This window comes from Notechis scutatus, chromosome Z (assembly GCF_049901735.1).
Source record: "Notechis scutatus isolate UNSWTSFEM ecotype Mainland chromosome Z, rNotScu1.2, whole genome shotgun sequence".
NCBI lineage: Eukaryota > Metazoa > Chordata > Lepidosauria > Squamata > Elapidae > Notechis > Notechis scutatus.
In genome coordinates, this window is record NC_142025.1 from 120,314,203 (window position 1) to 120,328,564 (window position 14,362).

General features: G+C 50.8%; 1 protein-coding gene across 1 annotated transcript in view; it reads left to right on the top strand.

Moving 5' to 3' along the window:
• Nucleotides 1–9,793: 9,793 nt before the first annotated feature.
• LOC148129197 (asialoglycoprotein receptor 1-like) overlaps nt 9,794–14,362 on the top strand; it is a 27,842-nt gene continuing 23,273 nt past the window's right edge. The window contains 1 exon segment of the mRNA XM_087946176.1: nt 9,794–9,910. Within this exon segment, the coding sequence (XP_087802302.1) occupies nt 9,794–9,910 (117 nt within the window).

Consider the following 14,362-nt stretch of genomic DNA (forward strand, 5'->3'; position numbering starts at 1 on the left):
TTCAGATGCTTGGGAACTGGCTCATATTTACGACCGTCGCAGTGTCCTGGGGTCACAGAAGACACCTGACCGCCAAGAGTTTTGAATCCAGGTCTTAGGTGGCCCCCAAAGAAGGTCCGCTCTAAGTGACTGGTTGTAAGTCGAGGACTAACCATAATGCCAGCAAAAAAAACGCTTCGTTATAGGTAGTCCTCGACTTACGGCTGTTTATTTAGTGACGGATGTTAAAAACGCCACCGGGGGAAAAGCAAAAAAAAAAGCAATGCAGGATGGTTTTTTTCCACACAGGCTGCGACACCTTTCCCGCGGTCCCGGATCCAAATCCAAGATGCTTGGCGACTGACTCGTATTACTGACAGTCTCCTTAAGGCGGCTGCCCGACTACGCAACGTCCACGTGGGAATCCGGTTCGTTAGAACAGCCCTGATACTCACTGAACAGCGGTAGCGATTCACTTAACAACGGGCAGCAAGGAAGGCCTTCGAAGCAGACGTTCAAAGTGCCCCCCTGACCCATGCCTGCCCAGGGGAAGGGGCTACCCTGAGGCACATAGACCACCCCCAGCTGTGCCCCCTGGCAGCCTTTCTCTTTTCCCCTCCTGTATGAACTCCCCACTCCAATCTATAAGCTTGTGACTGGGAATTGGAGGGGTGTCAAGCTTTGCTGGGGGGGAGTATTGTAAGGACAGACAGGGTGGGGGGCACCAGCTGGTCGCAAATAGCTTTATTTAATTTCCTAGAGAATTTTGGGGGGGAAGTCAGAAATGGGAGGGTTTAGGGTTAGGGATACGAGGAGGAAGGACGTGGCAGCGGGCAATGGCGGAAAAAGAAGCTAGGAAGTTTGCTGGCGCAGAATGGCGGAAAGAAAGAGGGGGGCTTCATCCCCCTCCGGTGGGCATTCCGCGGGGAGGGTCCCCGATCTGTGTGCCCACCTCCCCAAGGAAGGGAGAATCAGGGCCCTCCCTGGCAGGATGAGGCCGCCCTTCCCGAAAAAGATGCGCCTGGCTGCCAAACGACTTGCACAACATCTGCGCATCCATAAAGACCTTTGCGGGGGGAGGGGAGAGGGATTGGGGGAGGGAAAAGTGGGGGAGTAACTTCCTGCTTCTCGCCCTTAATTGGCGAGGAGGGGCGTCTCTCTCAGCCGCTTCCTACGAGGCTGCTTGAGATTAGGGAGGGTAAAAAAACAACAACAGAAGGGGCTCAGGGAGGCCATCTAGCCCAATCCCACGGTCCTGTTCCTCTTCCCCCACACCCCGCCCCCAAACCCGGGCAAGGTTTTAAACCGTTCCCTGGCGTTGTTTGGGAACAGCGTTTTGGAATTGGCCAAAATAATAATAATAATCCTCAACTTTAGGTCGTTGAGTGATGTATGACCGTTTCTCACACTTACGACCTTGGCAGCGTTTCCCCCAGGGTGTTGTGGGAGCTTCCTCTGCTTTCATGAAGAAGAGATTGAACCGCCATCTATCTGTCAGAGATGGTGTAGATAGGGTCGTGCTTGAGGTGGGTGGGTGGGGTTGGACTAGATGACCTCCAGGTCCTTCCCAGCTCTGTCAATCGATGCTGAGCAACTAGTTCATATTTAATGACGGCGGCAACTTTCCGATGTGTGTGTGTGTGTGTGTGTGTGTGTGTGTGTGTGTGATGGGATCCCCTTTTTTGCGACCACCTGCACAAGCGGGCGTTCGCTGGATGTCTGCCCTTACCACCCACTTAACGACGGCAGCCATTCAACTCAACAACTGTAGCGGAAGATGAAAAAAACAGAAATTTTGGTCGTAAGTTAGAGTCAAACCTGGCGGGAAGAAAAACATGGGCGGAAGCCTTGCGGGAGGCAGGGGGTTTCCTGACCAAGGTGGGAGGGCTGGCCTGCAGCCTGGCCAGACTTGGGGGGAGGGAACAAATCTGCCCCCTGGCCATCTCTGGCTGGCTGGCGGGGAGGGGAGGGCTTGACCTCTGGACAGTTTTATGTCAACAGTGTCTGAAAATTCAGATTTGACCCGGGCCACTTCCAGTCCTGTTCAGAGTTTCTCCACCAACCCAATCATGTTCCCAGTGGCTGCCTGGTTGGTTTTACTGGTGGCCCCAGCCCCCCACTGGGCCACGGGGACCGGATCAGGAGGCAGCGGAGGTGGACCTTTCGAAGGTGAGTCAGGCCAGCCTCATTCTCCCTCACTGGACGCCTTGCGGAGTTCAGAATGCAAAATTCCAGAGTGGGAAGGGGACCCCCCAGAGGTCTTCTAGTCCAACCCTCTCCCCTGCTTGAGTGGGAGACCCTATGCCATTACGGGTTGCGGGGGGTGGAGAAGCTTCAGGCCTGGGGGAGGGGGGGTTGCTTTTGGTGGTAGAAAAAGCTTTGTGTGATCCAGTTTGTACCAGATCTTGGTCGTATTTGTTCTGGGTGCAGTTTAATTCTCTAAAGCAGAAATCCCCAACCTCAGCCACTTTAAGACTTGTGGACTTCAACTCCCAGAATTCCCGATTCAACTAGTCTGTTTTTTTCCCTCCTGCTCCCTAGAGTGGAGAGATTGCAGAGAAAGGGATGACAAAAAGAGAGGAAGCAGGCAGAATGCAGAGGAAGGGAATGACAAGAGAGGAAGCAGGCAGATTGCAGAGGAAGGGATGACAAGAGGAAGCAGGCAGAAGGCAGAGGAAGGGATGATAAGAGAGGAAGCAGGCAGAAGGCAGAGGAAGGGATGACAAGAGAGGAAGCAGGCAGAAGGCAGAGGAAGAGGGATGACAAAGAGAGGAAGCAGGCAGAGCAGAGGAAGGATGACAAGAGAAAGTAAGCGGGCAGAAGGCAAAGAAAGGGATGACAAAGGAGTAAGCAGCAGAGATCTGAGGAAGGGATGACAAGAGAGAAGAAGCAGGCAGATTGCAGAGGAAGGAATGACAAAGAGAGTAGCGGGCAGATTGCAGAGGAAGGGATGACAAGAGAGTAAGCAGGCAGAAGAGCAGAGGAAGGGATGACAAGAGAGTAAGCAGGCAGAAGGCAAAGGGATGATGAGGGAGTAAGCAGGCAGATTACAGAGGAAGGGATGACAAAGAGAATAAGCAGGCAGATTACAAAGGAAGGGATGACAAAGAGAGCAAGCAGAAGGCAGATTGCAGAGGAAGGATGACAAGAGAGTAAGAGGAGGCAGATTACAGAGTAGGGATGACAAGTGTAAGCAGGCAGATTGCAGAGGAAGGGATGACAAGAGGTAAGCAAGGCAGATTGCAGAGGAAGGGATGACAAAGAGGTGTAAGCAGAGCAGATTGCAGAGGAAGGGATGACAAGAGTGTAAGCAGGCGGATTGCAGAGGAAGGGATGACAAGAGTGTAAGCAGGCGGATTGCAGAGGAAGGGATGATGAGAGTAAGGCAGATTGCAGAGGAAGGGATGACAAGAGAAGTAAGCAGGCGGATTACAGAGGAAGGGATGACAAAGAAAGTAAAGCAGGCAGAAGGTGCAGAGGAAGGGATGACCAAAGTGTAAGCAAGGCGGATTACAGAGGAAGGGATAACAAAGAGTGTAAGCAGGCAGATTGCAGAGGAAGGGATGACAAGAGTGTAAACAGGCGGATTAGAGGAAGGGATGACAAGAGAGTAAGCAGGCAGATTGCAGAGGAAGGGATGACAAGAGAGTAAGCAGGCAGAATGCAGAGGAAGGATGACAAAGAGAGTAAGCAGGCAGATTACAGAGGAAGGGATGACAAGAGAGTAAGCAGAGCAGAATGCAGAGGAAGGGATGACAAGAGAGTAAACAGGCAGATTGCAGAGGAAGGATGACAAAGAAGAAGTAAGCAAGCGGATTGCAGAGGAAGGGATGACAAGAGAGTAAGCAGGCAGAATCTACAGAAGGAAGGGATGACAAGAGGAAGTAAAGGCAAGGCAGATTACAGAGGAAGGGATGACAAAGAGAGTAAGCAAACAGATTACAGAGGAAGGATGACAAGAGTGTAAGCAGAGCGGATTGCAGAGAAGGATGACAAGAGAGTAAAGCAGGCAGAATGCAGAGGGAAGGGATGACAAAGGAGAGTAAGCAGGCGGATTGCAGAGGAAGGGATGACAAGAGAGTAAGCAGGCAGATTACAGAAGGAAGGGATGACAAGAAAGTAAACAGGCGGATTACAGAGGAAGGGATGACAAAGAGTAAGCAAAGAGCAGAATGCAGAGGAAGGGATGACAAAGTGTAAGCAAACCAGGCAGATTACAGAGGAAGGGATGACAAGAGAGGAAGCAGGCAGATTACACAGAAGGAAGGCATGACAAGAGTGTAAGCAGAGCAGAATGCAGAGGAAGGGATGATGAGAGTAAGCAGGCAGATTGCAGAGGAAGGGATGACAGAGTGTAAGCAGGCAGATTGCACAGGAAGAGGATGATGACAAAGAGAGAATAAGCAGGCAGATTACAGAGGAAGGGATGGCAAGAAGTGTCTAAGCAGGCAGATTGCAGAGGAAGGGATGACAAGAGTGTAAGCAGGCGGATTACTGGAAGAAGGGATGACAAGGAAAGTAAGAAGCAGATTACAGGAAGGATGACAAAGAGTAAGCAGGCAGGATTGCAGAGGAAGGGATGACAAAGAAGAGAGTAAGCAGAGCGGATTGCAGAGGAAGGATGACAAGAGTGTAAGCAGGCACGGATTACAGAGGAAGGATGACAAGAGTGTAAGCAGGCGGATTGCAGAGGAAGGGATAAACAAGAGTGTAAAGCAGAGCAGAATTACAGAGGAAGGGATGACAAGGAGTGTAAAGCAGGCATGGATTACAGAGAGGAAGGCATAGACAAGAGTGTGAAAGCAGGCAGAATGCAGAAGGAAGGGATGACAAGAGTGTAAGCAGGCCAGATTACAGAGGAAGGGATGACAAGAGTGTAAGCAGGCAGATTGCAGAGGAAGGGATGACAAGAGTGTAAGCAGGCAGAATTGCAGAGGAAGGGATACAAGAAACGTAAGCAGGCAGTTACAGAGGAAGGATGGACAAGAGTGTAAGCAGGCAGGGATTGCAGAGGAAGGGATGACAAAGAGAGTAAGCAAAGATTACCCAGAGGAAGGGATGCAAGAGAGTAAGCAGAAGCGGATTAGAGGAGAAGGGATGACAAGAGAGTAAGCAGGCAGATTGCAGAGGAAGGGATGACAAAGAGAGTAAGCAAGGCAGATTGCAGAGGAAGGGATGACAAAGAGAGTAAGCAGGCAGAATGCAGAGGAAGGGATGACAAGAGTGTAAGCAGGCAGATTGCAGAGGAAGGGATGACAAAGAGTAAGCAGGCGGTATTAAGAAGGAAAGATTAGCAGAGGAAGGGATGACAAGAGTGGCAAGCAGGATACAGAGGAAGGGATGACAAAGAGTAAGCAAGGCGGATTAAGAGGAAGGGATGAAACAGAAGAGTAAAGCAGAGCAGATTATGCAGAGAGGAAGGGATGACAAGGTGTAGTTAAGCACAGGCAGATTACAGAGGAAGGGATGACAAGAAAGAGTAAACTGATTCAGGACAGATTACAGAGGAAGGGATGACAAGAGAGTAAGCAGGCAGATTGAAGAGGAAGGATGACAAGAGTGTAAGCAGAGCAGATTGCAGAGGAAGGGATGACAAGAGAGTAAGCAGGCAGGGATTGCAGAAGGAAGGGATGACAAAGGGATGTAGCGAAGCAGAGCGGATTGCAGAGGAAGGATGACAAGAGAGTAAGCAGAGGCGGATTGCAGAGGAAGGGATGACAAAGAGTAAGCAGGCGGATTGCTGGAGGAAGGGATCAAGACAAAGTGTAAGCAGGCAAATGATTACAGAGGAAGGGATAAGTACAGAGAGTATGTAACGAGCAGGATTACTGAAGGAAGGGATAACCAAGAGAGAAAGCGGGCAGATTACAGAAGGAAGGGATGACAAGTGTAAGCAAGGCGCAGATTAGAAGGAAGGGATGACAAGGAAAGTGTAAGCAAGCGGATTACAGAGGAAGGGATGACAAGAGTGTAAGCAGAGCGGATTAAAGAGGAAGGATTACAGATTAAGAAGAAGGGATGACAAGAGAAGTAAGCAGGCAGAATTAGAAGGAAGGGATAATAAGAGAGTAAGCAGGCAGATTGCAGAGGAAGGGATGACAAAAGTGTAAAGCAGGCAGATTACAGAGGAAGGGATGACAAGAGAAGTAAGCAGGCAGATTGCAGAGAAGGGATGATGAGAGAGGTAAGCAGATTGCGGATTACGAGGAAGGGATGACAAGAGTGTAAGGCAAGCAGGCAGGGATTACGAGAGGAAGGGATCATCCTTTGGAACAAGAAGAGTAAGCAGATGCGGATTACAGAGGAAGGATGATAACAAGAGAGTAAGCAGAGCAGATTACAGAGGAAGGGATGACAAGAAGAGTAAGCAGAGCTGATTACATGAAGGGATGACAAAGAGTAAACAGGGACAGATTGCAGAGGAAGGGATGAACAAGAGAAGGTAAACAGTCAGATTGCAGAGGAAGGGATGACAGAGAGTAAGCAGGAAGATAAGCAAGAGAGAAGGCAAGGATGACAAGAGAGTAAGCAGAAGCAGATTGCAGAGGAAGGGATGACAAAGAGAAGTAAGCCAGGCAGATTACAGAAGGAAGGGATAAACAGAGAGTAAGCAGGCAGATTACAGAGGAAGGATGACAAGAGAGTAAAAGCAGGCGGATTACAGAGGAAGGGATAACAAGAGAGTAAGCAGATTACAGAGGAAGGGATGACAAGAAGAAGTAAGCAGAGCAGATTGCAGAGGAAGGGATGACAAGAGATGTAAGCAGGCGGATTAGAGAGGAAGGGATGACAAGAAGTAACAAGGCAGATTACAGAGGAAGGATGACAAAAGTGTAAGCAGGCAGATTGCAGAGGAAGGGATGACAAGAGAGTAAACAGTACAGCAGATTGCAGAGGAAGGATAAACAAGAGAGTAAGCAGGCGGATTACAGAGGAAGGGATGACAAAGAAAGTAAACAGGCGGATTACAGAGGAAGGATGACAAGAGTGTAAGCAGAGCAGATTGCAGAGGAAGGATGACAAGAGAGTAAGCAGGCAGATTACAGAGGAAGGGATGACAAAGAGTGTAAGCAGGCAGATTGCAGAGAAAGGATGACAAGAGTGTAAGCAGGCAGATTGCAGAGGAAGGCATGACAAAGAGGTGGAAGACAGGCAGATTGAGGAAGGATGACAAGAGAGAGTAAGCAGAGCGGATTACAGAGGAAGGGATGACAAAGAGAGTAAGCAGGCAGATTACAGAGGAAGGGATGACAAGAGTAGTAAGCAAGGCAGATTGCAAGAGGAAGGAAGGATGACAAGAGAGTAAGCAGGCAGGATTACAGAGGAAGGGATACAGAAGAGCAAGCAGAGGCAGATTAAGAGGAAGCGGATCGACAAAGAGAGCAAGCAGATGCAAGAGGAAGGGATGACAAGAAAGTAAGCAGGCAGATTACAGAGGAAGGGATGACAAGAGAGGTAAGCAGGCAGATTACAGAGGAAGGGATGACAAGAGGAGTAAGCAGAGCAGATTACAGAGGAAGGATTAACCAAGCAAAATTAGAGCAGGCAGATTACAGAAGGAAGGCGAAAGGATGACAAGAGTGTGGCAGAGCAGATTACAGAGGAAGGGATAAACAAAGAGAGTAAGCAAGCGGATTACAGAGGAAGGGATGACAAAAGAGAGTAAGCAGGCAGATTGCAGAAGGAAGGGATGACAAAGAGTAAGCAGGCGGATTACAGAGGAAAGGGATGACAAAGAGAAGGATGACAGGCAGAGGCGGATTATAGAGGAAGGATGACAAAGAAGAGTAAGCAGGCAGATTACAGAGGAAGGATAGCTTAAAATTAGTAAGCAGAGCAGGATTAGAGAGGAAGGGATGACAAAATTAGTAAGCAGAGCGGATTACAGAGGAAGGGATGACAAGAAAGTAAGCAGAGCAGATTACAGAGGAAGGATGACAAGAGTGTAAGCAGGAGTAAGCGAAGCGGATTACAGAAGAGGATAAGAGGCATGATTGCAGAGGAAGGGATGTAAGAGAGGCAGATTAGAGGAAGGGATGACAAGAAGTGTAAGCAGGCAGATTGCAGAGGAAGGGATAATGACAAAGAGAGAAGCAGGCAGATTAGAAGAAGGATGACAAGAGGAAGGGATGAAGGCAAAAGAGTAAGCTAAGGAGTAAGGATTGCAGATGGGAAGGATGACAAAGTGTAAGCAGGCAGATTACAGAGGAAGGGATGACAAGAGATGTAAGCAGAAGCAGATTGCAGAGGAAGGGATGACAAGAGAGTAAGCAGGCAGAATTACAGAGGAAGGGATGATAAGAGAGTAAGCAGGCGGATTACAGAGGAAGGGATATGACAAAGAGAGTAAGCAGGCAGATTGCAGAGGAAGGGATGACAAGAGAGTAAGCAGGCGGATTACAGAGGAAGGGATGACAAGAGAGTAAGCAGGCAGATTGCAGAGGAAGGATGACAAAGTGTCAAGCAAGCAGCAGATTACAGAGGAAGGGATGACAAGAGAGTAAGCAGATTACAGAGGAAGGGATGACAAAGAGAAAGTAAGCAGGCAGATTACCGAGGAAGGCATGACAAAGTGGGGGTAAGCAAGCGGATTACAGAAGAAGGGATGAACAAGAGAGGAAGCAAGGCAGATTGCAGAGGAAGAGATGACAAGAGAGGAAGCAGAGCAGATTACAAAGGAAGGATGATAAGGAGTAAGCAGAGCGGATTGCAGAGGAAGGGATGAAAGGAAGCAAAATTAGTTAAGGAGGAAGATTACAGAGAAGCGGATTACAAAGGGATACAAGAAATAAGCAAGCGGATTAAGAGGAAGGGATGACAAAGAGAGTAAAGCAAGGCAGATTACAGAGGAAAGGGATAATAACAAAGAAGCTGCGCAAGCGGATTACAGATAAAAGAGGTAAAGAGGCGGATGACAGGGGATGAAGAGACGAGTTAAGCAGAGGCAGAGGATCTAGAGGAAGGGATGACAAAGAGCAAGTAAGCAGAGCGGATTACAGGGGAAGGAAGGGATGATAAAAGAGTAAGCAGAACAGATTAGAGAGGAAGGGATGACAAGAGTAAGCAAGGATCGGATTACAGAGGAAGGACCAACAAGAAATGCGAGCAGATTGCAGAGGAAGGGATGACAAGAAGGAAGCAGCGGATTACAGAGGAAGGATGACAAAGTGAGTAAGCAGGCATGATTGCAGAGGTTCTAGGAAGGGATGACAAGAGAAGGGAAGCAGGCAGATTACAGGAAGGGATGACAAGAGAGGAAGCAGACTAGGAGGCAGGATTACAGAGGAAGAAGGATGACAATGAGGGAGTAAACAGAGCGGATTCTGACAGGAAGGATGACAAGAGAAAATCAAGGTGGATTACAGGAAGGGATGTTAAGAGTAAACAGGAGCCAGATACTGGGAGGGATGAATAAGGAAGGGCGTGGATTCTGGATGACAAGGACTACAGACATCTTTCTGGAGGAAGGGAGATGATAGAGCATAACAGAGCGGTTCTGAGAAGGATGACGAATCTGACATAAGCAAGTGGTGGAGTACAGAGGTTAGGCATCGAACCAGGTGGGCCAGGTTTGGGGATCCTGTCAAGAAAGAAAATAAACGGATTAGAGTGCAGGACAGTTCAAGTGGGAACCGGAGGCACGGTATGGATTAAGGCATGGCGAAATGCCTGCAATTAGTCGCAAGGGTTTAATGGCCAAACTGTAACGGGTCTAAGGGTAACTCCTGCGGAAGCAAATGGTTAAGAGGTGGGCCTAGGAAGAGAATGTCCCAAGATTCAACCGAACTCCTAGTCGACAGTTCCATAGGTTGGGATGGCTTTTGGGAAGAGTCTGGCGGCCATTTCCTCTGACCGAGAGGAGTGTGGGACCCTCCTGTTTGGACCCCTCGGGTCAAGGGGTGGTCTAGGAGACGACTCAGCAATTACTCAGGCAGGTCCCTCACTTCCTGCGGATTAGGAGTTCATGGATCAGGAGCCAATTCTTGGAATCAGTCATCAGGATTACTAGTGCTGAACCCCCAACATGAATTAGCGACTTGGCGCCTCCAGCATTTCCCAAATGAGCATACCAGGCCATCCCCAGGGGTTCTCAGAAGGGAAAGAGGCGAGAACGTGAAGAACGCTGAGACTAGAAGTCGTGGATCAGAAAGAGCGATCTGGTCACTGGCGTCCTCCCGCCTGTCCAGCTGGGCCTGGGTGGATCCACCTCCATCATCCAATCCTTCCCACGCCTGTGGTATCCGTCCAGGCTTTCCCCTCCACTCAAATTCAATTGGAACCATCCATCACTCCAGGACTCCATCACTTCATAAATCCTCGTGTTCCCGATCACATCTTCCACCAGTCAGCCATTCCAGACTATTTTCCCTCCCCAGCTGCATCGCCCTCAGGTACTGCCAGCTGGTGTGTTTGCTGCTGCCCTCCGTCCCACCGTGTGGCTCATGCTGTCATTCTCACTGCAACACATCTCTTTCGGTTGGGCGCTCTGTTTCATTCACGCTCAGCTCCTGCATACATTCGGCCGCCTGAACCTGGGATGGACCCTGGTGAGACTCCTCTATCCTACTCCCTTCTCGATCGACGGATTACAGACGGTTCCCTCAGGCTAAGGGAAGGGCACATTAGGGTGGACATGCCTCGGTTATCCGATCTCTTCCCAGCCAGCCTCCCCGAGAAGTCGCGCAAGTCCCACTACTGGTCGCCTTGCGGGCTGCCAACCTCCGCCCCCCTCGGACCCAGGCAAGAACAGGTTGTGCCGACGGGGGTCCTCAGGCACCGGGGAGGTGGGGCCTCTAGAAGGGGGTTGGAAGAAACCCTGGAAAGGGGGGGGGCAGTTGTGCTCAGGATGAATTGAGACTTTAGTGGGGGGTCCCCCTAAGGGGGAGAGAAAAAGGGAGAGAAAATGGAGGAAGGGGAGGGGAGGAGGGGAAAAAGAAAATAGGAAAGGAGACCCAGGGAGAAAAAGAGAGAGAAAAGCCGGAGTAATGCAAGGAGAGAAGGGAGGGAGAGAGGAAGAAGGAAATCGAGGGAAGAAAGGAAGGGGTGAAAGAGAGAGAAAGGAGGAGAGAAAAAGAAAGAAAGAAAGGGAAAAGGGAGGAAGAAGAGGGGGAGGGAGAAAGGGAGGAGAGAGAGATAAAAAAAGAAAAAAGAGAAAGGAGGACAAAGGAAGAAAAAAGGAAGTAAGGAGTTGGATGAAGAGAGAAGGGAGGGAGAAGGGGGGAGGGAAGGAGGGAAACAAGAAGGGAGAGAGAGGGGAGGGGAGGGAGAGGAAGAGGGAGAAGGAAGAGAGTTGGGATGGGGGGAGATGGAGAGAAAGAGGAATGTATAGGAGTTGGGAAGGGGAGGGAGGAGAAGGGAGGAGACAAGGAGAGGAGGGATTGAGAAAGGATTGGAGGATGTGGAAAGGAAGAAGGAGAGGAGAGAAAGAAGAAGGGAAGGGAAAGGAGGACTAAAGGGAGAAGGGGGGAGGGAGGGAAGGAAGAAGGAAGAGGGAAGGAAGAAAAAGGGAAGAGGGAGGAGGGGAAAGGGAGGGAGGAGGAAGGAGGGGAAGGGAAAAAGGGAGGAGGAGAGAAGGGAAGAAGGGGAAAAAGAGGAAAAAGAAGGGGGAAGAAAGAAGGGAAAATGCTAGCATGGAGGGATATAGGGATGGATGAGTGGGAGACAATAAGGGGAATCCTGAGGCCTGCCAGGGAACTACCCCCCAATCAGAAAAGTTGCCCTCAGCCAGGACACCCCTCTAGTCCCCCCAGCCAAATAGGAGGCATTCAGACATACCATGGAATGCTCATTGCAATCACCTCTAAGAAGAAGTGGTTTAGATACAGCACGTTGCTTTCAGATCTGAGGTCTACCAGCCCAAGGGTGTGTTTTTTCTGCCTGAGGAAGGATGGAAAGAAGGAGGAAAAAGGAAGGAGAGACAGAAGAGAAGGGTCAGAAGAGACAGGAAGGAAGGAGGAAGGAGGAGGGAAGGGGAAAGGACGGAAAGGGAGGGGTCAGGAAGGAGGGGGGAGAAGAAGGACAGACAAGACAGGAGGGAAAGAGACGGATAAGGGGTCAGGAAGGAAGATCAGAGAAGAAAAGAAGAAGGACAAAGAAGAAGGAAAGGAAAAGAGGACGGAGGTGAAGAGAAGGGTCAAGGAAGGAAGGACAGGGAGAGACAAGAACAAGGGACAGAAGGAAGAAGGGATAGAAGGAAGGAGAAAGATCAGGAGGGGAAGGAAAGGGAACCTGGAAGGGGAAAAAAGGGAAAAAGGAAGGGAGGAAGGGGGAGACAAACAGAGACGGACAGGAAGGGAAAGGGGAGGAGAGCCGCAAGAAGACGGATGAAGTAAAAACAGGAGGGAGTCAAGGAGGGAGAAAGAAGGTAAAGGACAGAAGAAGGAGGAAGGGACGGATAAAACGGGAAGGGGGGGTCAGGAGGAGGAGGAGGAGGAAGGGGACTGGAAGGAGGGAGGAGGGGACAGGGGAAGGGGAGGGAAGGGACGGACAGGGTGGGAAGGGGGTCGGAGAAGGAAGAGGAAGGAAAGAGGATGGAAGGAAGGAAGGAAGGGACAGGAGAAGGAAGGAAAGGACGACTGGAAGGGATCAGGACAGGAAGGGGGTCAGGAGAAGGGATAGGAGGAGGAGGAAAGGACAAGGATAAGAAGGACAGGGGGGGGTTAGGGACGGATGAGAGGTCGAGAGGACGAGGAAGGGAGGGAAGGGACAGAGGAAGGAGGACAGGGAAGGAGAAAAACAGGAGGAGGGTGGTCAGGAAGGAGGAGGAAGAGGTTTCAGAGGAGGAAGGAGGAGGATGGAGAGAAGAGAGGGGAGGGAAGGAGCGGATGGAAACGGGAGAAGGAGATGGTCAAAATGGAAGGGGAGGGGGTCAGAGAAGAGAAGAAGGAGGAGGACAGGAGACAGGAAGGAGGAAGGGAAGGGACAGGAGGAAGGAAGGGAGGGGACGGATGGACAGAAAGGCGGTGGGAAGGGACGGACAAGAGAGAGAGGAAGGGGGGCAGGACGGAGGGAGGAGGAAGGGGACGGAGAAGGGGGAGGGAAGGGACAAGGAACCGGGAAGGGAGTCAAGGGAAGGAGAAGAACAGGAAGGGATCAGCTCAGCTCACTTTTGACGCTCTTAGGATCAGGCTCATCTTGGAAGGGAGGGCTCTTTGAAGGACGGATAAGGAAGAAAGAGGTCAGGAGGAGGATCAGAAGGAGGATAAGGGACAGGAGGAAGGAGAGGGAGGGACAGAAGCGGTGAGGAGGAGTTTTGTGGGGAGAGGAGGTGGACAGAAACGGGAGGAAGGGGTCGAAGAAGGGAGAGGAAGGAGATGGACAGAGCGGAAGGAGGAGTTGAAGGACAGGAGAGGAGGAAGAAGGGACGGAGGGGAAGGGGAGGGTAGGGAGGTAAGACGGAAGGAAGAAAAGGAGAGGAAGAAAGGGAAGGAAGGAGGAAGGGGTTGGAGGAGAAACGGAGAAGGGGGATCAGACAAGACGGAAGGAGGATCAGGATGAGGGAGAAAGGAAGGGGACAGGAGAAGGGAAGGAAGGACAGTAAAAACAGGAAGGGAGGATCAGGAGGAAGGAAGGAGGAAGGGAAGGGGGGACAGGTGGAAGAAGGAGGAAGAAGGACAGAAGAAGAGAAGAGAAAGGAAGGGGACAGTAAAACATGGAAGGGAGGTCAGGAGGAAGGAGGGAAGAGGAAGGAAGGGACAGGAAGGGGAAGGGAGGAAGGGATGGAAGGAGAGGAGGAAGGGATGGATTGGAAGGGGTCAGGAGAAGGAGGTGGGCGGAAGGAAGGACGGGAGAAGGGGAAGGGACAGGAGAAGGAAGGAGAGGACGGACAAGATATGGAAAGGGGTCAGGAAGAGAAGAGGAGGAGGGAGGAAGGGACAGAAGAAGAAGAAGGATGGAGTCAGAACAAGGAGGAAGGGGTCAGGAGTCAAGAAGGAGAGGAGGAGAAGGACAGGAAGGAGGGGAAGGGTGGAGGAGGAGGAAGGGGACAGACAAAAAGGAGAAGGAGGGATCAGGAGGAAGAGAGGAGAAGGATGGAGAAGGAGGGAAAGGACGGAGGAGGAAGGGACGGAAGAAGGAGGAGGGGAAGGAGACGACAAGAAAGGAAGGGGGTCAGAAGAAAGAAGAAGAGAAAGGAAAGGAAGGAGAAGGATAGAATGGAGAAGAGGGTCAGGAGAAGGAGGGACAAGATGGACGGGAAGGGGGTCAGAGGAGGAGGAGGAGGAAGGGACGGAAGGAGGGAGAGGAGAGGGACTGGACAGAGGAAGCTGGAAGGGATGGAGGAAGGGAGAGACAGAGGGACTGGAGGAGGGAGGGAAGGGACGGAGGGAAGGGAAGGGTGGTCAGGAGGAGGAGGAAGGGAAGAGGGACAGGAAGGAAAGAGAAG